This window comes from Macaca thibetana, chromosome 4, assembly GCF_024542745.1.
Source record: "Macaca thibetana thibetana isolate TM-01 chromosome 4, ASM2454274v1, whole genome shotgun sequence".
In the NCBI taxonomy this organism is placed as follows: Eukaryota; Metazoa; Chordata; class Mammalia; order Primates; family Cercopithecidae; genus Macaca; species Macaca thibetana.
This window is the reverse complement of record NC_065581.1, coordinates 67,670,895-67,698,070: the sequence shown is the minus strand read 5'-3', so window position 1 is coordinate 67,698,070 and position 27,176 is coordinate 67,670,895. Positions and strand designations below refer to the sequence as shown.

Below are 27,176 nucleotides of genomic sequence, written 5' to 3'. Positions count from 1 at the left end.
AGGGCTTGGGTTTCAAGGTCGGCCCATGTTCTCTTGTTGATTCCGTGCGTATGCTCAAGTCAGTCAAGTTCCTGACAAGAGCTTTTTGGGTCATTCCTCCCTTAAAGCTAGTACCCGAAAGTGGGCTGTTTGAAGAGTGGCTTCTACAATTCAGACATCCCAGGTTCACATTTTGACTCTGCCACTAACTTTATGACATTGGGCATGTTACTTAATTTCTCTGCACCTCAGTTCTCCCATTTGTAAAACAGTGATAACAAGGACACCTCTCTGATAGTGTATTTCTGAGAAATAAAGAAACTCAATCCATGTAAATTGCTTAAGACAGTTCCTGACTACAGTAGGCGCTCAAGAAATGTTGGCTGTTGGTACTATTATTAATAAAGCAAGTCCACTTTTTGCTTTTTAAGGTGGATCAAGGAGAGCTGAGGGCAAAGCTGGGCCCCAGTTGAGCCCTTGCAGCTTTTTTCTCTTGCTCTTGATCAGCAGTAATATATTACTCTTCTCTAAATCAGCACCACCCCGGTGCCTCAGACTTTCTCTCCATGAAAGTCTACTTCAACTCCAAATCACAAATGCAAAGTACTGGGTAGCAGTACATCATTTCACTGGTTAATTGTCCACTGAGGCTAGACTGCTTTTTATTTCCTGGTAGAGCTTGAATGTGTCTAGGAATGTGATTTCTGATCTCTCACAAACATATTATTAATACGACTTTAAGGCCTGAGGGACCTTCAACCAGATTCTGTGCAGGGATTTGTCTGGAACCTTCTAGATAAATACACATCTTACCTAAAAGAAAGAGCCTAAAAAAAAAAAAAGAAAGAACCTGCAGAACAGCATATTCTGCAACCTTCTTTGTTGTTTCTATTGTTGGATTTGGGGCTCAAATTCTCCTGAATAAAAAAAAGATAGTTGGATCATTCTTTGTGCTAAGGCATTTAACATATTTTTTTTACGATGTAACTAATATCATCATTTTCTATCAGTTGTTAGAGTTCCTGTATTCTTTCTGGACAGTTTTAATTCCCTGTCTCCCCTCTCCAATGCTCTATCTCTGTTTGTTCAGTGTTAAGTATTACATGCCCTGTAGAGACATAATGCTACATTGCTTGTTATGGAACACAGGTTATTATTATAACCATTACATTGATGATTATTTTGGCTACAGTGCTTTGTTGTTTAAAAAGTACACATACACAATCTAGTTTGTTTCTCACAGCCAGGAGTAGGCTGGGCAAATATTTAAGAAGTGCAGACACGGAGCCAGGCTGCCAGGGGCTTATGCACTATTCTTTTACCTCGAAGTGCTTCAGTTTACTCTTCTGTGAATGGAAATCATCATGCCTACCTTGTATTTAGAGCATATATGCACATGTTAATACATGTAAAGCTCTTGGAACATGTAAAGCCTGGCATATGGCAAACAGACACTCTGCAAATTTAACTATTATTATTGTTGCTTCCTTTTTCATAATATATTTGAGAAAATACAGACTCTTAAATTCATGTCCTGACAAAAGTCTCTCAGGTAATAACAAGACATATTCATGCTTCCTGAGTCTGTGTTCACAAAGTGGACAGAATGATTGGCTGTCTGTCCAATCATACGATTAGTTTTTCTTTGTAACCTAGACACGTGAATTGGGCATGTCCCATAACTGCTGGGTGTCTTGCTTCTTTCTCTGCCTCTCTTGCAGAGCTACGTGGATCACATTAGCAATCCCTGGAACTTTAGTCTCCCCCACCTTCAGTTTTGTGCCACGGGTCAGCCAGTGTTATTGCTTGGTTGGTTGTCTTATAGGTCTCTCTCTGTCTGCTGCCACCAAACTTGCCCATTTGGGACTAGTTCCTTGTCACTCTGAGGATTTTAAAGGAACATATTTATTAATAATTATGAGTCCTGATTTCCTCTTTGTGCACTCACTGGGGCAAAACATACATTAAATGACAAATCATTTGAATGTGAACACCAGGAAGGTGACTTGTGAGCTGAGATGCTTTTTGCCTCTTGGACATGGAAGTTATAGCTGGCTTTGTGCTGGGCTCTACTAGATTGTAAGAATATTTGTTTTTCTTGTGCAAAGTCTGCAGAAAGGTGAGCTTTGCTTGAGACTATTGAGTGGAAAAATACACACGCACACATTCAGTTCTGGGCTAAGTTTTTCAGTACCTAATTATTCAGTTTCCATTGCTGCAGCTGTTTTATTTGGTTGCTGGGCCTTACATAAACCAATTTACAATTCCTTAAACATATACTGCTTTGTCAAATACCACAACATTAAGCTCAAGAAATATAAGAAAGTCCTGGTACATACAAAAAGTCTACATAACCAGTGGATTAATTATGAAATACCCTATTTAATATGAAAATTATTCACTTTATTTTAAATTTTATTTTTTTACTGTATACACAGTCCCTTTTATTACATAGCATGTATTAGGTAAGGGGCTGCCTCCAGAATGAGCCAGCCAGGATTGGCTTCCGTCAGTGTAACTTGACTACCCTCTAGTGGTTTTATAGAGAATGATATAGATACTCATTTCTTAAATAAATAATAATAAATTTTTAAAAAATCATGAAATGTTTGGCAATAACATTTCTAAATATTTTATTTTAATTGACATAGAATAGTTACACATATTTATGGGGTACATAGTGATGTTTCAATGGAAATATTATATAATGACCAGATTAGGGTAATTAGTCTATCCATCATCTCAAACATTTATCATTTCTTTGTATTGGGAACATTCAACATTTTTATAGGTCCTTGACATTTCAGAACACCATGTAATCATTAGGCAGTTAGTGTAAGTATCACACACATGAGGCAGGCAGAGCAGAATAACACTTTAGATCCACGCTTTCTCTTTCTAAAGAGTTACAAAGCAGTTGGTAGATACTCATTAATGCAGCTGCTGGACTAACCATTTATGCCCACTTTGTGAACAGTTATTATGAGTCAGCTTCACTTTTTGAGTGATGTGGACTGTGGACATAGTGTCACCCAACTGAGGCTCCCACATAGTTCAGAACATCCATGAGAGCAAAGGCCCTGGGTCAGGACTCTCCAGAGCCTGACAATCTGCTATGTTAAGGCTGTTTTATCTCTGGTATTTCTACAGGGCAAAACCTCAGAAAAATATCTTAGTTTCTTATGATCATTAGAGCTCTGCAAAAATCAATACTGCTCTTTGTTTTTGTGCCTCTGTCTACTTCCTGGTCAACTCAGGCCCAAGGAATTAAAAACAAACAAACACACACAAAACAATGACAACACACACACACACACCCTGCCACACACCTCCACACCCTTCCACAGAGTTAAAAAATCAATAGGTGGGAAAATGCAGTTAGATTAGTGCAGTGGCTAAGGGTCTTCATTTCTAGCTATATGACTATGGACAATTATTTGATCTTCCTAACTCTCAGTTTATACATGAGAAAAATGGGCTCAGTAATGAGCATAGTGTATGGCACATGGAAACGAGAAAGCATTCTCATTACGCGTTGGTGATGATGATGATGACATCATCCAAAGCTCCAAAGTGGTAAATTGCTGCATTTGGCAAAGGCAGAATTGGATGAGATGCACGTTTCATAAAATAAATCAAGGGTAGACAGGATGGCTTCATCAACCCTTCCCTCAGAGGATAAGCAGAAATTTGGAATAAACTCAGCAAGGTAAAAAAGAAAAAGAAAAACTTCTCCTGGAGTGTGTTGATGGGGAACCAAATGTGAAAATCTAAAAAGCTATCCTTCTGCTTTTTAATATTGTTTGTGTATTAGAGAATGAATTCTCTTAAACTTAAGGTTTTTGGTTGGCTCTACAAATGTTGAAAAAAAATTGAATTGGTTGCTAACATTTAAACATTGGGAGATATTTATTTAAAAACTCAGCTTCCTGGCTTCTCTTGAAAATTATCAGAAGTTCTGGCAACACTGGCCTGTATTCCCCGATGGCAGCTGTTAGCTGGAGAAGAGCTGCTGCCTGCATCCACTTTCCAGCTCACCACAGGCCTCACTCCTCCCTTTGGTCTCCCCAACACTTATGTGGAATATTAGTGGCCAAATTTCATTGCATTTGTCCTTTACGTTTCCATCTCATAAAAACAGTGGGGGAATTTCTTAATCCAGGCTCATTTCTTTATCACATCAGGGATCAGCAAACTTTATTTATGAAGGATCAGATTATTTGGCTATGGGCACCATATTGCAGCTACTCAACTCTGCCCTGGTATGCCAAAGCAGCCACAGACAATATGTAAACAAATGGCCATGGTTGTGTTCTAATAAAACTATTTACAAAACCAGGATTTAGCTCATGAGCTGAAGTTTGCCCACCCCTGGTCTAAGTGACCATCCCAGCCCCTGTGCTCATTTGGTTTTCTACCTCTTCTCTGGGCATTTCCTTCTCCTAAACTTGATTTGATTTTAAGGCACACCTGGTGTGTCTCAGTGGGGACATTCCTACTGATAAGGTGCATGAAAATCAGATTTAGATCTGGCTCATCGTTTAAACCTTAAAAAAAACCAACTTCACCTTTAACTGCGTCTGGTGTTAAGGATCTTAACAGGTGCTGCTGAAGGCATCGTTCTGCTACAGCTTTATCTACAGATGCTGGGGATTAGGGAGACGCTTTCTCAGGGGCCTCATCATTAAAAGAAAACACATAATGGTTTGCTTCATGCTAACTAGGTATAGTTGAATGAAAGTGTATGGGGTAAATTAGGGAAAATGACTTATATCTCTGTTTATCTATAGCTTCGAGATGGATAATTATTCAAAGATAATTATTCCCCCTTAAAACTTATTAATATATTGCCCTATGACATTGCTTTGTGTGGATCGAAGTGTATGCAGCAGAGGAAGAATGAGATGTTACGTAAAACGAGATCTCTGACCTACCTTCTTTCTAAAAGTATGTGAGATATATGTAATAAGACCACTGAATAAGACCATATTCCTATAGTAAGACCAACAAAAGACATGTAATAGGACTACTCAAATAGAAAAAGAAAAGTAAGAACCACAGAGAAAGAAGGAAAGTAACCAAATATAAGCAAATATGTAGTTGAACATGGGGATTTGGCTTCCAGCTTTTTGGCTGAAAGACCAAGTTAAGATGGCTGAGATGGAATGAGGATCCCTATATTATTTTGGCATACACAATTTGTTTTACACGATTTCTCATCACCACTTTTGCAATGATTGTGTGAAAGTGCTGCTGGTGCATTGGGGTAAACATTCAGCAGACATTCCTCTTTGTTATGGGGTGCTGTGCCTCAGAGAGTGTGCCCCATTGAGGGCAACGTACAACCCTTAAACACGACAAAAGGAAGACAAGCAAGAAATGTCCCCCAAAGAACCTGCTATGGCAAAGTTCATGTTGGGGTCACCCTTCATGAGAAAAATATGAAATTTTGTAGGGCACATGGCACAGCCTTCTAAAAGATATTAATCAATAATATCTCAATAATTATAATAATAGCTCCTATTTATCAGGTGCTTTCAATTGTAGAATTTAATTGTTATTATTGTTATTTTTATTTTTAAGATGAAGTCTTGTTCTGTTACCCAGGCTGGAGTGCAGTGGCGCGATCTCGGCTCACTGCAACCTCTGCCTCCCGGGTGCAAGTAATTCTCCTGCCTCAACCTCCCAAGTAGGTGGGACTACAGGCATACACCACCATGCCTGGCTAATTTTTTCATATTTTTAGTAGAGATGAGGTTTCACCATTTTGGCCAGGCTGGTCTCGAACTCCTGACCTCAGGTGATCCGCCCACCTTGGCCTCCCAAAGTGCTGGGATTACAGGCGTGAGCCACTGCACCTGGCCTGAATTTAATTATTAAGAAGACATTATAGCATCTTGTAGATGAAGAAACTGAAAGATTAGCGACTTGCTAATGTCACATTATTCATAAATGATAGGGCTAGAATGTAAAGCTATTTGTCTCTAAAACCTGTGTTTTTAACCACTAAACTATACTTCTCCCTGCCCAGATGTTGCTCAACTATTAGAAGTAAGGAATACTGCTACTTGCATTCAAAAGAAATACAATGTGAGCCACAAATGTGAGTTGCATGTATGATTTTTAAATCAAGTGGCCACATGAAAAAGGTAAAAATAATCAGGTGACATTAGTTTTAACAATATAGTTTACTTAACCCACTGTGTGCAAAAGATCATTTCATCATGTAATAGGCACAAAACTTTTTAATGAACTATTTTACATTTTTATTCATATGAAGTCTTTAAAATCCAGGTGTGTTTGATACTTAGTTCATCTCCATTTGGCCTCATCACATTTCAGTGCTCAATAGACACCTGTGGCTGGAGGCTACCATGGTGCACAGTGCCGCTCTATTGATGGAAATGTGGGTTAGAGACACTAAGGTCTCTTTCTACTTTTTATTTCCAAGAAAACCCAAGTCCAAGGAAGGGATCTTATTATCATCATCATCATCATCATCTTCATCACCAATCACCACCAGTCATCATCCATGGTTTCCAAAAGCGTTTGTTAAGCCCCTTATCTCAGCACTGCTGAGCTGTGAGGGTCCAGTGCCCTCTGCCAGTTTGCGTCGATAAGGATTCTCCTGCTCACATGTGCAATCTTCTGTGTGTTTCAGGTGACCCAGGCCCTGCCAGCTATGGGAGAAATGGCCGAGACGGTGAACGAGGCCCCCCCGGGGTGGCAGGAATTCCTGGCGTGCCTGGACCCCCGGGACCTCCTGGGCTTCCCGGTTTCTGTGAGCCAGCCTCCTGCACCATGCAGGCTGGTCAGCGAGCATTTAGCAAAGGGCCTGACCCGTGAAAGGCTTAGTGCTGCATGACTCTCTGCATGAACCACGCCTGGTGAAGGAGCTTGGGGGAGAAACACCACCCAAAGCTGGGGCAAAGATGATTACCTTCAGCATGATTCCAATGTATTACCTTCAGCATGATTACGGAAGTCCTACTTGACAATCACATTTAGAAGAACGGTGCTATTCAGTAAGCTCTCTTTCCTTTCCCTTGGAGGGAAGACAGCAGAGTCATCAGTTAAAAAAAAAAAAAAAGGAAAGAAAACCAAACACCTCCCTTGAGTAAATTTATACTCCTGTTCCCAGGATCTTGAGCTTTAGTGTGCTATACCTATGTGTCTTATCGTGGGCCACTGTGCCAATAAACAAAAACAACTGTTTGGTTTACCTCAGTTGCAGTAGTTATTTTCATTTAGATGTTGTTCTCAGATTATTGTTTCAGTTATATAGAGGATTACTAGACTAGTTATGAAAAAAACCCCACTACATTCAATAGAATTGGTGCTTAAAATCCCATCGATGTGCTGTCTCTGGAGTAAGAAAGGGCTACATCGCCCAAAATGATTTCCTTATGTCACGTATTGGTTTTCTTCTTCAGCCTGAACTTTTGTTGAACTGTATGTACTGTACCCCAAACCTGTTAATATTTTGACTGCTTCTATGTGAAAGCAAAGAAATAATTTTAATACTCTGGCATTCACAAATTTTATTGATGAGATTATTTATTTTAAAGGTTTGAGGTAACATCTCTGGTTGTACCAAAGAAGAAATAAATATGGTTTCTTAATCTCTTGCATGTTTTCTTATAAATAATCATGTTCAATGAAAAGAAGCTACTGAGCTTATTTAGATACATTAAACGTTACTTAACTACTGGTTCTATAGGCGTATGTTTATAATATTAGTGTTTTTTCCACAGAGTAATTAAAAAAGCTGTTCCACAGAGGGTGTTACCCTGTGAGAGATGTGTGTGTGTGTGTGTCTGTGTGTGTGTTTTAGTGTGTATGGGGAGAGCTTCATGGACCTTTTTGAAATGTTAATTCCCTAGAAAGATGTGCAGCTGCATATGCATCTATATTTGTGTATAGTAGTTCAGAGATTTCGTGGACTCTTTTCAGTCTAGCCTTGCTTTATTTCTAGGTTAAGAACCACTGCGTTCATTCCAATGGTTTGTTAGCTCCCTCCTACTCTGAACTTTATTGCAAACATGATTTATGTTTCACCATTTCTTGTAAATTTTACAAAGGTAGCTCAGCTAAAGCACTGTATTCTTAACAAGTATTTCCTGACCACTTAAGCACTTTATTATTATTTATGTAATCATATTGACTTGCTGTTTCATTAACATCTACTTAACTATCCAACAGACTTAATATATTCATTTTATATCACAGAGCCTACGAGTAACCTGTGCTGGGGCATAGAACAATAGCTTAACATAGTATCTTTAGTTTATGGAACTAAATTCTGTCAAGTCAAAGGAGAGTGAGCCCTAATATAATACTTATATTTTTTTCTCATGTGTATTTTATACATTTAAAAATTCTAGTCCTAGTTGTTTGATTAAATCAATCATTATGTAATCTGTATTTGGATTTCTTTAAAACTGCTTACAGCATCTAGTTTTATGCTTCTAGCATGAATTTTGCTTAAGAAGATTCTTTGCCATATAGATCAGTGCTATTTACATAGACTGAATGTTCTTTCCCTTTTTTCGAACATTATTTTTGAAAATAAAGGTCTCTGTTATAGCTCCCTAAAACAATACAAAAAAAGGCAAACTTTTTCAGGAGCTGTGACACATAATGAAATAAATGCATAGAAATTATCCTTTCACCAAAGTGCTTTTATTTTAAATAGAGTGACATAATCAAATACAATAAAAGAAAAATTAGATAATCAAACGTTTCTAAGTTTTATAATATTCATAAGACAATTAAAAAAATAAAATGTCAAAGAACAGTTCACTCAGCTGTTCTACAAACCTGGTTATGTAAAGGTTGTACAACAAGCTCCACAGATACAGTCAGCAACATTGGAAACAACCACTTAGAAACAGATGATGCAAAACTACCACATTCCAAATGGCAGGAATGATTCGTTATAAATTTCAGTTAAGTGAAGTAGTTTACAGAAGCAGAAGATACTTGACTTAGAAATTGTAAGGAAAAGCCCCCAGCAAATTCTCTCCATGAAAGAGAGTTGATAAATGTTGAATCTGACCAAGTATGTCTCTCTAGCAAAATAGAAATCTCAAATCCTCTCTGAGATATTTTTGAAAGTTGGACAAAGTGGCAACTAGAGCATTCACTGAGAGAGGAGAGTGTAAATAAATAAAGTTGGTTCGAACCTGGCATGTTAATTAAGGGCAAATGATTCCTGATTTATTTCTAGCCAGTGCTTCTATGGCAGTATGATATGATTTTCAACCCAAATATCTGACATGTTGGTTAAGAACTATGCAAATCACTTCCTAGGCTGATTGAGCACATAAATTCACTGGCATGGTTTTGGGTAATTGGCTTCTGCACAGCAGAAGAGTTGAATGAGTAGTCATATCAGGATAGGTGACTGATTTGATTATTTAGATACTTTATATTTCAAGCTGACTGAACCAAGATTGTTGTTCTTAAACATCATTAGTAAAATCTGATTTGCCACCTGAAATAAGCTTAATATAAATTCTTGCTTTAGAAGATCACCTGTATTGTATTTTTTAAATTTTTTGGTGATTATAGTGTTTCTGAGATATAGTCTCTGAGTTTAAAAGTAAACCAAGGCCGGGCATGGTGGCTCACACCTGTAATCCCAACACTTTGAAAGGCCAAGGTGGGAGGATAGCTTGAACCCAGGAGTTCCAGACCAGCCTGGGCAAGATGGTGAGTCTCCTATCTCTACAAAAATAAAAACAAATTAAAACATTAGCCAGGCATGGTAGTGAGCGCCTGAAGTCCCAACTACTTGGGAGGCTGAGGTTGGAGGATCGCTTGAGACCAGGAGTTTGAAGCCATGGTTAGCTATGATCACGCCACTGCACTCTAGCCTGGGTGACAGAACAAGACCCTGTCTCTAAAAAAACTAAGTAAATCAACATAGGTGGAAAACCAATAGAAATACTGATTTCCAAATATCAAGAAAATTGCTTTAAAATATTTGCTGGTAGCCTGACAAAAGAAGTGAAAACTCAGTATTAAGGAAAAAATACTAGCAAACTTGCAATCTTGCTGTTTATAGAGGGGTGACTGACATAAATGATTTTAATTATCTTTTTTAAAAAGAATACTTGTGTTCAATAAACATAGGTCAAGTCATTTTGTACAAAGTAAAATAAATACTTTTCAATTGTGCAGTCTTCTTTAGTGAGTTGTGATCCAGGGCATGACAGTATAAAGTACCTATGACTGAGGAACTATTAAATCAAAATGGGCTGACTGTAGTAATGCCTGTCTGTAAATACACATGCTTAAGTGCTCTTTGAATGATCAACGAGAGGAAGTGTAACATATTTGATTGATCTGGCTATCAGGAAGAGGATGCTGCTAACTGAAAATTACTTTTAGTTTTAATAAATGGTAATTCATGCTAACTCTCTGCTTAACATGCCTTCACAAATTACTCTTGACTCCAAGTTATCAAAACATAGCTGGAGAGAGAACAAGTGAGGGAAACTGTCTCCAACAAACTACCTCTCTTTCTGAGATATATTTGAAATTCCATTTTGTCTCTAAGTTGAAAATATGTGTGTGAAAAGACAACAATATTCTTTAGAGCACCTAGTTAATTTATCCAAAGGGGGCCTGAAGATAGGAATAGTTAAGAACTATGTAAGTTATTACCCGGTATAAGTAAACCTATAAATCCTCTGGCACATTTTGATGTAATTAATTTCTGTTAAGAAAACCTGCTATGTATTTAACTACTTATTGCCTATTGCCTTATCACTCATGGTGTAAAAGCTTCTATGGATGAGAAAAGTTAATTGTGTTATTTCTTATCTCCCTCAGGGACCTCTATAGCAAAAAGTCTCATATGATTTTAGTGAGATGATCACTCTGGGGGTCAAAAGTCCCAAAGGACTGCCTGTTTTCTGGCTTTTGTTTCTGTTTATAATTCTCATTCTGAAATAATTAGACTAGGGTTTTTATGAACTAGGCTTTTATAAACCCAGGGAGATGGGTGACAAACTTGATTATTTCAAGCTGAGCTTGAAAGCTTATTCATGTGACAAAGAAAACTGTAATGATGGTATAAACATGAACCCTGCAATAGACCAATTAAGGTTCCTTGGACACCTGTGGGGCTCATGGTTAGCCAAGAGTGTTTCTGGAGCATCCCCATGGTTGACACCAAACAGAATGGACTGAAGTGTGGAGCTTCAGCCATGGCAAGTGATGAAGAGTAGATGTGGCCTTAATAATTGCACCTTAGATTTCCTTGACATAGGGTCAGATCCTTTATTGCTGAGACAGGTGACAAGCTCATTATGTATAATGAACACGTAGGAATCAAGGCCTCAAAGCATTACGCCCATGTGGGATTTTGAATAAAACTAGTGCCATTGCACTTAACATGAGTATATTCAATTAAACCTTAAAGAGTTTGATGAGGTAAGATAGAGAGCAAACAAAATGGGGGAAAACACACCCTAAATGTTATTTAAAAATAAATAGTTGTAAAATATGCCAAATACAACCTGAATTTAAAGACATTAATGCACTGAGAAACATTTATCCCCAAAATGTACTTTACCTAACACAATAAAATAAAAAGTTGTAAAATAGCCAGCATCTTTACTTACACCCAGAAGCTTAGTATGGTCACACAATACACACACTTCTGATGAACTTAAATCTTATTTACCCCCTCATTTAGTGAAGCCTCCCACTTTATTAGTATTCACTTTTGACAAATTCATGAAGCAAATAACTAACTCCTCCAGTTGTACCACATCACTCACTACTGGATCTGAACTTGCAGTTTTTTTTTCCACTTAGATTTTCTTAGACTTAGCTTTGGTCTTAAAGCTTGTCTTATCTTTCAGGCAAAGTTTTGCTGTGCTGGGTCTACTTGTCTGGATGAGTTTTCTCTGTGTTCACTTGGTTCTTCATCCAATTTAACCAAATTGATCAGTTACTCTAGCATGATTTTGTTGAGTAAAACGTTTGAATTTTAGCTCCAGGTATGCCACACAATAAAAATGATGACACTCATTTGTCCTATTGCCTGAGACTTTTAGTAGTTGAACAAATTTAACATAATTAATGCTACCTTTACCAGCCAACTAATAAATCAACACTATTCAACGTTCTAAGACACTTTGAATTATGTAGGCATACAAGATACAAATTCAATTCTCTTCTGCATCTCTTCCTCTTCAAAGCCTGCATAATCTATGTGAGCAGAGATGGTACAAAAGGGGGATGGTACAAAAATGCGTCAACACTCAAATATTAAGAAATAACGCTGGGAAACCGTGACAGTAAACACTTGTGTGTCTTCAGAAGGTGGATACAGACAAATGTGAAAAATAACTTAAGAACAAAAGCAATGGACAAATCTGCAAAACTCTTCTGAGTATCCATTAAAACAACTTCAGCAAAACAGTTAACTGAAAAATTCCCAATCCCAGTGTATTATTAGTCTTAGGAAAATAAAAATGGTACTTAAAAAAAAAAAAAGGTGTTCCTAATCGTACTTTTGTAAATAGTGATGTATTCTAGAAAAATATAAACATTATACAAATCTAATTGTAAAATTTTAAGTACACTGAACAATATAGAGTTTAGACATTGTGTAGTTTTATAAATTGTCTACTTCTTGTGATAAGCTAAATCTTTTTTCTTGTCTGTTGAAAGAGTATCTGTCCTGTCTAAAAGGTAGGATAATTATTTAGCTGTCTTCATATTGATCACTAAAATATGAAAGTGGTGTATAAACAGTTATGAATAGTTAATCTGCATGTTAACTAAGTGTATAAGTACATATATATCCACTAAAGAAATAAAATCAAAACAGTCAACAAACCAAAGGGTACTGTGCCTGTTTCATAAAGATGCTTAATATGAGGAAAACAAAACAAATTAACAAAAATTACCTACAAAAATTATCTACAAAAGTAAAAAAAAAAAAGTGCAAAGGCAAGAGTCTGATTTAGTTGTCCACTAAACTGTTCGTAGCCTTGTATTTCTGTTAGTTTGTTCAGTTCTTCTGAACAAATTGCTTTAAACACCATCTTGTGGACATATGGAGGTATATCAGAGGTTCCCAACAGATGAGAGAGATGGCAGAAAGGCTAAATCTTACCTAACTCATAAAACAGATTCATAAAAGTTACTTTATAAGCCAAATATCAAATGACAGTTTTCACAGACAACATATTTTAATATAATTGCTTAAGTTCTTTAAGTGACTAAAATTTTAAAGTTTAAACAATATCACAAAATAGGGAAATAAACTTACGGGGTTACTTTGATCGCAAAGTGAAAAGTTTAAAAGGTTAAAACCTGCTGTGTTTGTGTTATGGTTAGAAGTAATGGTTAATGTCTTCAGTTGGAAAGAACAATGAACAAATTCATGAATTATTCTTCTGTTTTTCTTTGGATTCCAAAGGCCATAAATATTAATTGAAGTCATACTTTAATCTTGGCATAGAAAGACTTCTATCTGGAAGTGTTTTGAGCTTGGTATAAAATGTAAGATTGGAATTCAAACATACTTGTATATGGAAATCACAGTTTTAATATTAATCGTCGTCATGAGCCATAATTATTTTGTATTTAAACACGTATGTTGTTTTCTGGAGTGCAAACGAGATAATTCATGAAATTGAATAATTCTTCTCCCCTGCTTTGAACATCATTAACATCTATGTGGAAATAAACATGTTTTGGAATGGAATAAAATGGTACAAGGGATTTGGCAACCATTAAGTCATTTAGAGGAAAATTTCCCACCCTACTTTGGGGCCCAAATAATTTACTTTTTTTTTATTAAAGGAATTGGGCAATTGCCAAATCTCAACTTCATTTGGTGTTAAATTAGGTGGATCCAGCACTTCTTGCTGCCCTTTGTTGCATATCATGTGTACAGAGCTGAGGCAGGAAAAAGTATCTGAAGGTAAATAATAGAGTAGGGTCAGAAAGGCTTGTACCATGTACCATGACATAACTAGAGAAACAGGGCTATGTCCTGTTTAGTTATGTCAAATTTAGTCATATTTCCCAGTTACAAAAAAATGAGTTTGTGTCATTGTGACAAGTCCACTTTGTAATATGCATCACCCATCCCATCAAATTACCTGAATAAATCCAAATCCTTGAAATAAGAATTAACAAGTCAAGCATTAATGTATTTAGATTTCTAAATATACAATTTGTAGGAAAGAATGCATGACATATTTCGTAGAATAAAAATGAACAGTTAATAAAACAAGAAAATGAATTGTCTTTTTATGTCTATGAAAGGAACAACTCAAAAACCAAAAAACAAAAAAAAGTTGATTACCATCAGCAAAAAAGTCCATGAAAACATTAAAATGATAAAATAAATATTTTTAAATTAGCATAGAGGCAAAAAGATAAACAACCTATTAATTAATATGAAAAAATAATCTTTGAAAACATATACAATGTTTAGCTTTATGACAAATTCAAGTAAATTAATATGAGTGGCAGATAAATTGAAAGCGTTTAGAAATTCAACAAATTAAAAGCTCAAGATATACACATAGCACCGAATTTTAGATCTATGTACACTTTTTTGGGATAAATTACCATTTTACTAAGAAAACACATATGTATGTTCCAATTGTGTAAGTTTAAAACACAGCACCATTGTAGGTATTGCACAAGAAAGAAAATGAAAAAAAAATGTCAAAATGCTTACAATAAATAAAATAACCTTGGAAAATAAAATAAATAAACTTGGAATTGAAATATACAGTATAATTCAATATGAAATACCTAAAATGTTGTAGGTATGCACAGCCATTGTAGACAGTACCTGACCAGCAGTTCATTAATCTATAATGAAAAACCGGTTCAAATCACGGATGCATTGGAACAAACCCTGCCTTAAATTAGGCATGTTCCTCAGACACAACTCTGTTCACAGCTTTTTCCAACTTCAGTGGGCTAGCCTTTCTAAACTCATTTTTCAGTTAACAGACAAAAGCAATCATCCCCCATCCTGTTTTAGCCAAATTGAAATCTGCACCGCTCCTTGAAGAGGAGTGAGTCCTGATTGCTGTGGCTGGCAGGCTCTCGCGGCATGTTCTCACATCTGTGGGACCCACTGTCTAACTTCTGCAACATCCTCATGCCCAGTTATTCTGGAGAATCAGTGCCTGCCAACCAACAGTTCCTCAATGAATGTACAGCTAATCAATAGAAAGACTGTTTAGTCATTTGATGATCACTGTATTTTTGCTTCTTTTCAGAGGACATGGTTTTGGAGTGGGTGTGAACTCTTTGGTCTGAGCACTAGTTGCATATTCGGTCCTATGGTTTTCCTTTGTTGAGCTGTACCTCTTGCTGCAGCTTCTGGAGAAATATAATTCTCCTTAAGAGCTTTTGGGTTTCACCTTCTTAATATGCATTTGCTGACACTACACATCCATCTTCTAGGACAAGTGAGTCCATTCGTTACGTATCCCATCCTTTGTTCTGATGGTGGCTTCTTGTCTTAAAGTCTGAGGGTGATGAGGTCATAAGGATGATGGATACAAGGTCCCAAAGATCTTGCTAGGCCATTGAAGCTTTAAGAGTACCGAAGACAGCTTGGTGGCTTCACCACCAAGCACCTTGTAGGGAAAACAGCTTTCTGTTTACCAAAATGAGAAACTGAGTGAGGGGACCACAGAGTATTAGGCTTTCTTTGCAGAACTCATACACAACTGGAATTTGATACTCCCTTTTCATGCACCACTTATTCATGCCAGTGCTGATTGCTTTGAATTGAGATCATTATACAGAATTAACAAAATCATCTCAGTAGTTGGCTATGCTGGGTGTTTGGGCTCCCTGATAAAACAGTTTCCTGTGGTTTTTCTTGTTTTGTTTTTGACAACAGAAGTTGTAAAATGAAGTTCTTATTGCCTATTTTTCTGCATAAGTAGGATAGATGTAGATGGTACAAAAATTCTTAAGTTATAAAAAGTAGTCAAAAAACATTCAACAGGAGCAATGCACTATATCAAAAAAGTTGACAAAATGTTTAGCAATGATAGTAAATTTAAACACCAAGAAAACTTAAAGTCTGAAACTTTAAAATTCAGAAATCAAAGGCCAACCACATGTTGATGAGTCTACAAAATGGATATCATCATCAGTCTACTAAGTCACAAGATGCAATTTCCTTTTGAAGAAGAACTAACGATAAGATTTACTTGCATATTTCATATAAAACTCTGAGTAAAAATCATAGCAATTGTAAAGCAAAACATATGGAATGAATTTGGGAAAAATCAAAAAATGCTGATTTGCAATTGCTATAGGAATAGGATTCAAATGGTTGCTTTTAATGTCTGGCTTACTCCAAAAAAAAAAAAAAAAAAAAAAAACAAACAAAAAAACCCAACCCACAGATGATGAGGGTTTGATGGTATTAAGATAGCTCCAATGACAAGGAGGTGTCACCAGGAACCAAGTCTTCTTCAGGTGTGTTCATTTCCCACCTGTCCGCTGATGGGCCTGAGACAGAGGATAGAGGCAGTCTTCTGGGTTACATCTTCCACTGGGTCCTGGGGGCCCCTGGGGGCCTGGGGCACCTGGTGAGCCTGGCAAACCCAGAGCTAATGACATTAAAAAAAAAATCACAATGCAGATCACATATGGCCCTTCCTCTCTCCCACCCTCTAGCCAACATGGATCACTCGACTTGACATATAAGCACCCTAGGGGGAAGCATGGTTCTCATTTTTAAAGGCTTGCTTGTGTTGTGAAGATAATATCACTCTTACCCGAAGTCCCAGGAAGACCTGGACTCCCTGGCAGCCCAATTCCAGGTTCACCTCTTTCTCCCTTCTGTCCTCTGTAGCCTAAGTGAGAAATACACAAAAAAGAGGCACACCAAAAGGGTTCTATGGCAACACAGCACACACAAGAACCATTTTCTGAGTCTGTGATAATTATGTGATACATTTGCTTAACATAAATAGTATATTAGCTAACTGTTTTGCATTAACCACATATTAAACTTACATATCAAATAGATTAGGTATAATAGGGCAATGAGGATCTTAAAAAACATACAATTGCTATAAAAAGTTCCAAATAGTCAAACTTTTTTCTTTTTTTGAGACAGAGTCTTCCTCTGTCACCCAGGCTGGAGTGCGGTGGCACTATTATCTTGGCTCACGGCAACCTCCACCTCCTGGGTTCAAGTGATTCTCCTGCCTCAGCCTCCTGAGTCGCTGGGATTACGGGCACTCACCACCACTCCTGCCTAATTTTTTTGTATTTTTAGTAGAGACAGGGTTTTGCCATGTTGGCCAGGCTATTCTCGAACTCCTGACCTCAGGTGATCTGCCCGCCTTGGCCTCCCAAAATGCTGGGATTACAGGTGTGAGCCACCGCGCCCGGCCCCAACTAGTCACTCTTTTTTTTTTTTTTGAGGCGGAGTCTGGCTCTGTCACCCAGGCTGGAGTGCAGTGGCCGGATCTCAGCTCACTGCAAGCTCCGCCTATCGGGTTCACGCCATTCTCCTGCCTCAGCCACCGAAGTATAGCTGGGACTACAGGCCCCTGCCACCACGACCGGCTAATTTTTTGTATTTTTAGTAGAGATGGGGTTTCACCGTGTTAGCCAGGGTGGTCTCAATCTCCTGACCTCGTGATCCGCCCACCTCGGCCTCCCAAAGTGCCGGATTACAAGCGTGAGCCACCGCGCCCGGCCTAGTCAAACTCTTGATAGCGAGATTTTGGCTCTGAAAATGATACCTAAATAAATCAATCTTGCAAATAGCTATGACAAGCTGTGTGAGCCCTCTTCAGTAGGAATTCTGATTGAAGGCGAGGTATAGGCTAAATGAAAGAAGTATACTGAAAGAGTCTTTCTTAAAATGAGAACAAGATAATATAATAGGATTATGGACCTTATTCCAAGAATTAAAGGAAATGAAAGGAACAAATAATTCAAGATTCTAATAAATGATAGCAAGAGCATGAGTATATGTGGGTTAACTTATCTAAAAAGTCAGGTCTGTGTTCAAATGATCGACTATAAACATTATATCTGCTCTAAGTAACGTTTAAACATCCACCCCATGTTTGAATGTGGCAGTGTATAACTCCAAAGGAGCTTCAGAAAGCTAGGAAACAAGAGGAGACTGAGAGTCTCCCAAATGCACTCCATCAGCTTAAGATATTTCAAAAAAAATGAATTAGGTTTAAGATCTGTCTATATTTTAAAACAAAATTATTCTTACTATTTAATATGCTTGCTATTGGCTGAGCCACAAGAGTACAGAGAAATCTGTGCCTCCAGAAGTCATTATCCCTGCTTATAAAAAGCATAAAGCATTTTTATCTGTGTTTTATACATTGGCACCCATGTAATACTTTGTCTGAATGAAATGTTCCATGCTGTAAGAGTTTCACAGTGACAGCAAATAGTTTTTATTTCCAACTTTTTCACACTTAAACAGCCCCTTAAAGATCACTCCTTGTCCCAAATGGACAGAGCAGCCGTGCAGACTCATGTGGACACACAGCAAAGATATCAGTAGGAGAGCATCTCAGTAGGAAACAGTAGGCTGTGACTTAGTTGTGCCTTTTCATAAAGGTGTGCTGTTACAGTAGAACATGGCAGGAGGAGAAAATGTAATGCTCCCTGTGAACAGTATGTATGATCAATTATTTCCCATTATTGTTGAGAATTAGATAGCAGTTTTTAGGATTATCATTTTCACTTTGACTAGGCCATACAATGTGCACATTATTATCTGAACAACATTGGCAATGGAATCACCACACACTTTTTTTTTTGCTTTTTATGTATGACCTGATCAAAAACGTGAAACTAGTGGAAAAAAGAATATATGTTAAAAATATTTTGAAGTATATAGCAGAAATACACCCACCAGCAGGAAACCTTCACATATTTATATTTGAAAATTGTGTTAAAGATATTCAATACAATCCTAGACCCTAGAGAGAACAGTGGCTTTGACATGTGACATAACAGCCTTAGTTGATCTATATTCAAATTTAAAATGTTTCCAGGATTTCTTTGATATAAGTGACCTTCATTTAACGTATGGGAACAGCAGGAAAAAATGTGTATACTTAGGGTCATTTGAAAGCACCCTCCCAAATCCATTACTTAAACATTTCTGGAGTAAAATAATATTTATTACCTGAGGTATATTTGATAATTTAACTCAGGTCCCACTATTACAGAAAAGTTATAAAGTTGACCCTTGGCTATCTCAGTAAGTACTTAAGATTACAGGTTAAAAATATGAGGAATAAAGAATAATAATTTAAGATACATGAACTTTTGATTAGTAAGAGGATTAGCAAGACTCTAACACAATTCCAAATGGAGAATATATTTGCTAAAACTTACCTATTTCATTTAAATGCAGCTCTCGGATTTGCAATATAATGCAGAAATATATTATTCCACATGCATTTCAGTTCATGTGGTATTACAAATTAAGAAACTGTAATTTGTGTATTTGTATAAGGTAACATTTACCCTTCTGTCAAATGTAACAATTTCTTTGCACAAATTTCTCAGTTCATTAGGTTAATAATTACTTGTTATTAATAGATAAAGCGACTGAATTGCACGAGTACAGAGAACTTTCTACTCTTGAATTTCCTGTTAAGGTCCCAAGCTCATTCATTATGAGGGCTGCCATAAAGCCGTAGGGCCTTTTTTTTTTTTTTTTTATTACTTCATAACAAACTCCTGGTAGGAATGCTAACAAGGTCAATAACACCTTTCCCCATTTATAGAATTAAGGGTTTCATCTCTTCAGCGTGGGCCTGTCTTTAAATTTGGAAGAGGCAGGTCTATCTGCAAAGAGACATGTATTTCCATAGACAATAAGTCTACAGGATGGGCCAGGCACAGTGGCTCACACTTGTAATCCCAGCACTTTGGGAGGCAGAGGTGGGAGGATCACCTGAGGTCAGGAGTTCAAGACCAGCCTGGCCAACATGGTGAAACCCCATCTCTACTAAAAATACAAAAATTAGCTGGGCGTAGTGGCAGGCACCTGTAATCCCAGCTACTTGGGAGGCTGAGGCAGGAGAATTGCTTGAACCCAGGAGGCGGAGGTTGCAGTGAGCTGAGATTGTGGCCATTGCACTCCAGCCTGGGCAACAAGAGTGAAACTCTGACTCAAAAAAAAAAGAGTCTACAGGAGGACAGCTTGATATAACTGTAGCTCATGTAGGAAAACAAAACACCAGCAGTGTCCTAATTGAAAGCATCTAGAGGTACTTGTCATTGATGAAACCTGGTGCTTGGTGTAGTTTTTCAGGTGGTAGACTGTGTTTATTTCTAGTAGGAAGATTTCAGTTTTGACTCCAGAGATTTACTTCTAAAGTTGTAAATCCGTGCACCTGTATACATACCGGAAAAAGGCCAGAAAATGGATGCTATTGGCATTTTAGGAGGGATAGTTGTTTACGGTGGGCATGGTGGGGGTGGGGTTAGGGGTTGCCTCGTGCCTTACAAGTTGTTTAGCCTCGCTGCTTCTGGTCCACCAATTGATAGCAGTGCCCTTCAGTCATTCTGACACACACTCACATGTCCTCCCATATCCAAAGCCCCTAATGCTAATAAATTTGAAAGGTCGAATCTATATATCACAAGTGCTTCCTATAAACAGTATGTATGATCAATTACTTTAAAAGTGCACAAGTAAGAACAACTACTCCCACTACTCTCCTTTTGGAACTGATGCAGGGTGCAGGGAATGAATGTAGCTGTTTTTTCCTACTGACCCCACATGTGAGGTTCCTTCTGAAATGAGTAGGGCTTTAGGTGTGGTATCTATTCCTTGAATGGAAGAGGTGATGGAGAATCAGCTGTGTTTGAGAAAAAGTTTAAGTGAAGTCTTTTCTCATAAAACTCACTTGAAAGAATAAGGTCTGTTAGGAAAATTCGCCTCTCCTGTTTATATAGGGGAACTCAGCTGAATCATGCTTCTTGGGGTCTCTTTTATTCTGATGTGGCACATTTTAGCTCATAACCAGGAGAACCAGCCATGAGGCCCTGCGCTGCAAGCCCCAGGTGGGAATGGACACCAAGAAAAGTCCTCTCAAGGCAGCAGGAAGCCAATACTCAGAACCCCATGGGATGGCTAAAATTTAAAAGCTGTTTGGAAGTGTTTTCAATTTAAAAAAGACATCAACAACCACCCCTTTGGAAACTTAGAAAAACGGCAAATGAGGCAATGCAACTCAGAATCCGAATGGTTTTTCTTTTCACTTTAAGAAGATCAGGGTGCTGAAGGCGGAGATCAGGGTGCTGAAGGCGGATCCTCAAGCTTTCACGATCAGAATCTCGGTAGGATCGGCTCTTCCTTTTTTCAACATGAATTGTGTACTTCTCACAGTCTCACGTCGATTTTCTCACTGCTGTCTATATGTCTCCTGCTTCTCAGAATAAACACAGGAAACTTTACAAAACCCCTTTATACTTTTGTCCTTTCCTAAAGATAAAATAAAGGACTCATTCCATAGTGCATATTTCTTTTTTTGTTTTTTTTTTTACTTTTTTTTTTTTCTATTATACTTTAAGTTCTAGGGTACATGTGCACAACGTGCAGGTTTGTTACATATGTATACATGTGCCTTGTTGGTGTGCTGCACCCATTAACTCGTCATTTACATTAGGTATATCTCCTAATGCTATCCCTCCCTCCTACCCCCTCCCCACAATAGGCCCTGGTGTGTGATGTTCCCTTTCCTGTGTCCAAGCGATCTCATTGTTCAATTCCCACCTATAAGTGAGAACATGCGGTATTTGGTTTTTTTGTTCTTGCGATAGTTTGCTCAGAATGATGGTTTCCAGCTGCATCCATGTCCCTACAAAGGACACGAACTCATCCTTTTTTATGGCTGCATAGTATTCCATGGTGTATATGTGCCACATTTTCTTAATCCAGTCTGTCACTGATGGACATTTGGGTTGATTCCAAGTCTTTGATATTGTGAATAGTGCCGCAATAAACATACGTGTGCATGTGTCTTTATAGCAGCATGACTTATAATCCTTTGGGTATATCCCCAGTAATGGGATGGCTGAGTCAAATGGTATTTCTAGTTCTAGATCCTTGAGGAATAGCCACACTGTCTTCCACAATGGTTAAACTAGTTTACAGTCCCACCAACAGTGTAAAAGTGTTCCTATTTCTCCACATCCTCTCCAGCACCTGTTGTTTCCTGATTTTTTAATGACTGCCATTCTAACTGGTGTGAGATGGTATCTCATTGTGGTTTTGATTTGCATTTCTCTGATGGCAAGTGATGATGAGCATTTTTTCATGTGTCTGTTGGCTGTATGAATGTCTTCTTTTGAGAAGTGTCTGTTCATATCATTTGCCCACTTTTTGATGGGGTTGTTTGTTTTTTTCTTGTAAATTTGATTGAGTTCTTTATAGGTTCTGGATATTAGCCCTTTGTCAGATGAGTAGATTGCAAAAATTTTCTCCCATTCTATAGGTTGCCTGTTCACTCTGATGGTAGTTTCTTTTGCTGTGCAGAAGCTCTTTAGTATAATTAGATCCCATTTGTCAATTTTGCCTTTTGTTGCCATTGCTTTTGGTGTTTTAGACATGAAGTCCTTGCCCATGCCTTCGTAGTGCATATTTCAAACCAACCACTTAATTTTAATTTTAAATTTCAGATTAATTTAGTCAAGCTATATTTAAGATAATAAATATTGTCAAATTGTCATAAGTGGAACAAAGTTTTTTGCCAATATAAGCAACGTTTGGTTTCAAAAACTTTAGAAGACACATGAAAAATTATTTAAAGTTCAAAAGTTACCATCCATGAGCTCTATTAGCAGAAAGGTTCTAAAATTTTTTAAAAATGTATTTTGGAACCAAATGGATTTCTTCCCTGACAATCACTGAAAACAAAACAAAACAAAACAAAATGTCTCTTTTAGAAATTTCAGAGGAGCCACCATCAGACAGGATGGATGAGTGGCAGAACACACTGTGTCATATTCAGAAGCCACCTTTTCTTCCCAACCTATGTTGCATTTCTGACTTCAACTCTTTCTTAAACTCAATCATGCTGTGTCATTAAGAGGACTAATTCAGACAATAGCATCTGAGGTTTACATGGTCACTGGTGATTTTAAATGCATTTTTTTCTTTCCTTTTTGAAAAAAAAAAACACTTAAATCGAGCACAGCAAAGCTTGTAAGTTACATGTATAACTTCATCTTCTGAGCGCGTCACACCTATTTATCTACTAGAGAAAAATCCTTCAATTTCTTGTGCACTTCTGTAGAGGCACCAAAAATTAAACAGCAGCCTCTCATTCTCTTTCTTTTCAGTGAGATTTCTGTGCCTTTAAACAGGATTATCAGTACAGCATGCCTACTGTACTTACATTCCTTAAAAACAAATATTTTTAAGAAACAAATATTCCTTAAAAATGAATTCTATGTTTTGCAAGTTTTATTTATTTTTGTTGCTAAATTTTAGGCAAATCTAACAAATACTGAAAAGGAAGTATTATGGAAAGGTTAAGGAGACATCTACTAAGTTGTAGTCAAGATATGTCTGTTGTCAGAAACCCAATGGAGAGACAAAAGTTTTGACAATTTTAGTAAACCTTTGTTCACAAAGAAACTGGAAATCATGTGGGGATATCTTCCAAATTCAAGAATTGCATCCAGATGCCCTATCAGGAGTAGAAGTAGTCTAAATCTTTGAGGCACAACAGCAGATAAAATCCATAGAAATCTTTTGCAAAAGGAAGGGCAAGTGGAGTGGTGAACAGAGGGCTTGTTTCCAAAAGTTTCACTGATACTCTGGGTTTAGAACTGCCTCTGACTGACAGCCTTCCAGATGGGCCTTCACAGCACCTGTGAGGTGTCTGAAGCCAGGTGTTTGAGTGGAACAGGAGACGCCAGTTCCAGAGCTGTTTTCCTTGATCATCTCAATTTTCCATTGTTATTGTCCTCTCAAACTACCACTGTTTGAAGGATCTATCCAAAGTTTTCTTCCTATTGGTGTTAACGCTGCTTATTCTTCATGTGACTTGTGGCATTACACATTTTCAGATGAGCTTTCGAGATCTGCATGCCAGTCTCATATACTCTGACTTCAGAACAGACCCAACTAGCAAAAGATAATAATTAGCCCCCTCTACACAGTAGTGTATACAAGAGGGCTACTCCTCATCCTATTTTCTCTTTCCTTCATCAATCTGCCAAACTTCACTATAATCTAAAGATAATGGTGGAATATATGTATGGTTTTAAAAAAACTAGAGAGATTTTAACTGTTCCTGTTTTATATTGTGCTAATTAAACGCAAAGACTTGGCAATCGTGGTTATAGGTTATAAGGTTATATTAGGATACTAACAGGCACTGCTACTGGGAACTGAACAGGTGTTGCTCCTTCAGAAGAGGAAGGGCACATCAGTCACTTAGGGACACTTCAGAAAACAAGGCTCAATATTACAGAATAGCAGTAGGAAGGAAACTGGTGACAGAAAAACACTTCTTTGTGTATATATTATTTTGGACTGCATTCTTATTTTAGTGTTAATTTCCTCTTTTCTTTATACAAGTTGCTTTTGATTATTTCAAGGAATGAACCTGAGATCCTCCATTGTTAACAATAAGAAGCAGTTTTCCTGGGGTCTTATCTTTCATGATATGTACTCACTGAATTTAATATTTCCCTTTCAGAATTGTTGACTCTTCTAAGCCTGGGCCTATTTGGCCACTTTGCTGGATTGCAAATCATACTTCTAGAAAATGGCTTTGTCAGATTAATTTAGTTAAGCTATACTTAAGATAATGTCTCTTGTTAAGTTGTCATAAGTGGAACAAAATTTTTTGCCAATATAAGTTGGGTTTTAAGAACTTTAGAAATCATGCGGAAAATTCTTTAACATTCAAGTTACCACCCACAAGCTTTATTCAAAGCAGAAAGATTCTAAAATTTCTTAAAAATATATTTTAGAACCAAATAACTATTTGTATTTGAGTCTCCTAAAACTCTTTCCTCAGTTTATTTAAGATCCTAAGATGATGGAAACTTGTTTAACTTACACCAAAAGGGGAGGCCTAAAAAATTCTAAGATTCCTAGATAATAATGATATATAAACACACATTATTGCTGTTATTGTTTTAACAAATATTATTATTACAATACATTTAGAATACCAGGTAACTCTCATTTGGTTTTAAATCTGAAGTAGTAATAGTTAAACATCTACTTCTAGAATGTCAAATATTATAAAGAGATTACATATGAAACCATTTTATATATTACATATATGTATATATGTAATATATAAAGTACATACATACATACATACTTTTTTCCTTAACTGTGACTAACATGTTATAAATACAGAAGGTTAAAAATCAAAAAGCCAATATTACATTTGAAGACTTACCTTGGGGTCCAGGGTCTCCTGGTGGCCCAGGCAACCCATCCTTTCCTGGTGGCCCAGGCCTCCCATGAGCTTGGGCAGCCAACATTGCTGCCGGCAGCTTAAGCTGGGATAGGAATACAGCCATCCTCTCTTCATGTATAGAAGAAAAAATAATATATCATGGAACAGAAATATTTTATGTCAAAAAATTTCAAGATACATGAAATCAAACAAACAAAAAGATTTAATTTTTAATTTAAGCACATCTAATTTACCAACTGGTCTGACTGCTGAGTTTTTTGATTACACAAATAAAATCAATTGCACAAAGTTGTTTGTGTATAGATGTAGACCAGCTGTGTCACTCAGAAAGTCTGAGAATTTTCAGTGCTTCTGAGATGTAACCATCTAGCGGACAGAACACTAGCATGGAATCTAACCTGTGGTAATGGCATGTGGAGAGAGTTTAGGTTCACATTAAAAAATGATTTCCTAATAACTTTAAGGCACTTTCCAGCAAGGTTGTGAACGTATGTGTGGTAATTTAAAATATATTCACGAATTCTTTGACACTGTCTTCCAAAGTTGGAGTTTAATTCTATTTTTGAATGGGGGCTAGACTTTTCATTTCTAGTGAAAAGAAAAAGGCCGAATTAATAGTGGGCAACTAGAGAGATGAGGTCATAAAAGACATCGTGGCTTCCTAGTTGCCTTCTCTCTTAGATCACTCATTGCAGGAAGGCAGCTGACATGGAGTGAGAGCACCCAAGAAGTCCTGTGGAGAGGCCCACGTGGGGAAGAACTGATGCTACTTGCCAGTGGCCACGTGCATGAACTTGGAAGCAGATCATCCAGCCCTAGTCAAGCCTTCAAATGACTGTAGCTCTGAATGACATCCTGACTGCAATTTCATGAGAGATCCTAACCAGATCCATACAATTAAGCAACACTTCAAGCCCCTGACCCATAAAAAATGTGAGATAATAAACGTTTATAATGTGAAATGTAAGATAAATGTTTTAAGCCACCAACATTTGGAGGTATTTTCTTATGCAGCAACAGATAACTAAAAAAAAAGCATATGGAATATTTTACTACTGAATAAAATTAATTTTGGTAAAATCATTAACTCATTCCAGGGCCATTATAAATATGATCTATCATTGGAGTCTTTCTTAAAATTGCTTGGTTTGTTTATATTTGGTATACCTCACATTAAAAAAATCTAATATATGAACAACTAGATTTCAAACAGAAAACTTGAGGAGGCTCTATCCTTGCCATGATAAGAAGTTTTTCTTTTTCTTTTTGCATAACTTCTTCAAAAATCTCTTAGTAATTTAAATGGTTTTATTTTGAAATAATTTACACATAGTTTTTCAAAGATACATGTGTGTCGTAAGGAATGAATATTTAATTTAAAAACTTCACTCTGGGTTTGGTGCAGACAAATCTTCCAGAAAAGTTTTTTTTACTGAGGAAATTAGTATTTATTTTGTAAGTAAAGACCAAATGACAGACCACAACATAGTAGAAACTATAGCCGTCGGTTAGAAAACACGAAGCCCAAATCATATAGATCTTGTAAAGAGTTACTTCCACGTTCTCCAGTCTTTTCACTCAGTTTAGTTGATTTAATTGAATTGCAAAGGCATACTTAAACAGATATGTATCTTTTATTTTATGTAAATTTTAAAATAAAGAGTAAATTACTTCTGAGGAAAATCTGTTTTCCCATGAATTTTCAATTAAAACAATCCTTTAAAAACAATG

General features: G+C 37.1%; 2 protein-coding genes across 8 annotated transcripts in view; one reads left to right on the top strand and one right to left on the bottom strand.

Moving 5' to 3' along the window:
* The window catches only part of COL9A1 (collagen type IX alpha 1 chain), a 178,234-nt gene extending 170,633 nt beyond the window's left edge, over window positions 1-7,601 (top strand). For all 4 annotated transcript variants that reach the window (XM_050789713.1, XM_050789712.1, XM_050789714.1 and 1 more), the window contains one exon: window positions 6,641-7,601. In XM_050789713.1, the coding sequence (XP_050645670.1) occupies window positions 6,641-6,825 (185 nt within the window). In that variant the 3' untranslated portion in view covers window positions 6,826-7,601. The remainder of the gene's footprint in view (window positions 1-6,640) is intronic.
* A 706-nt stretch (window positions 7,602-8,307) lies between these two features.
* The window catches only part of COL19A1 (collagen type XIX alpha 1 chain), a 336,630-nt gene continuing 317,761 nt past the window's right edge, over window positions 8,308-27,176 (bottom strand). For 2 of the 4 annotated variants that reach the window (XM_050789707.1, XM_050789709.1), the window contains exons 50-52: window positions 25,425-25,553; window positions 16,773-16,850; window positions 14,356-16,604 (exon numbers count right to left, since the gene is read on the bottom strand). In XM_050789707.1, the coding sequence (XP_050645664.1) occupies window positions 16,477-16,604; window positions 16,773-16,850; window positions 25,425-25,553 (335 nt within the window). In that variant the 3' untranslated portion in view covers window positions 14,356-16,476. Of the gene's footprint in view, window positions 16,605-16,772; window positions 16,851-20,036; window positions 21,426-25,424; window positions 25,554-27,176 lie in introns of those variants that run through there. The other 2 variants (XM_050789708.1, XM_050789711.1) reach the window with 2 other exon arrangements.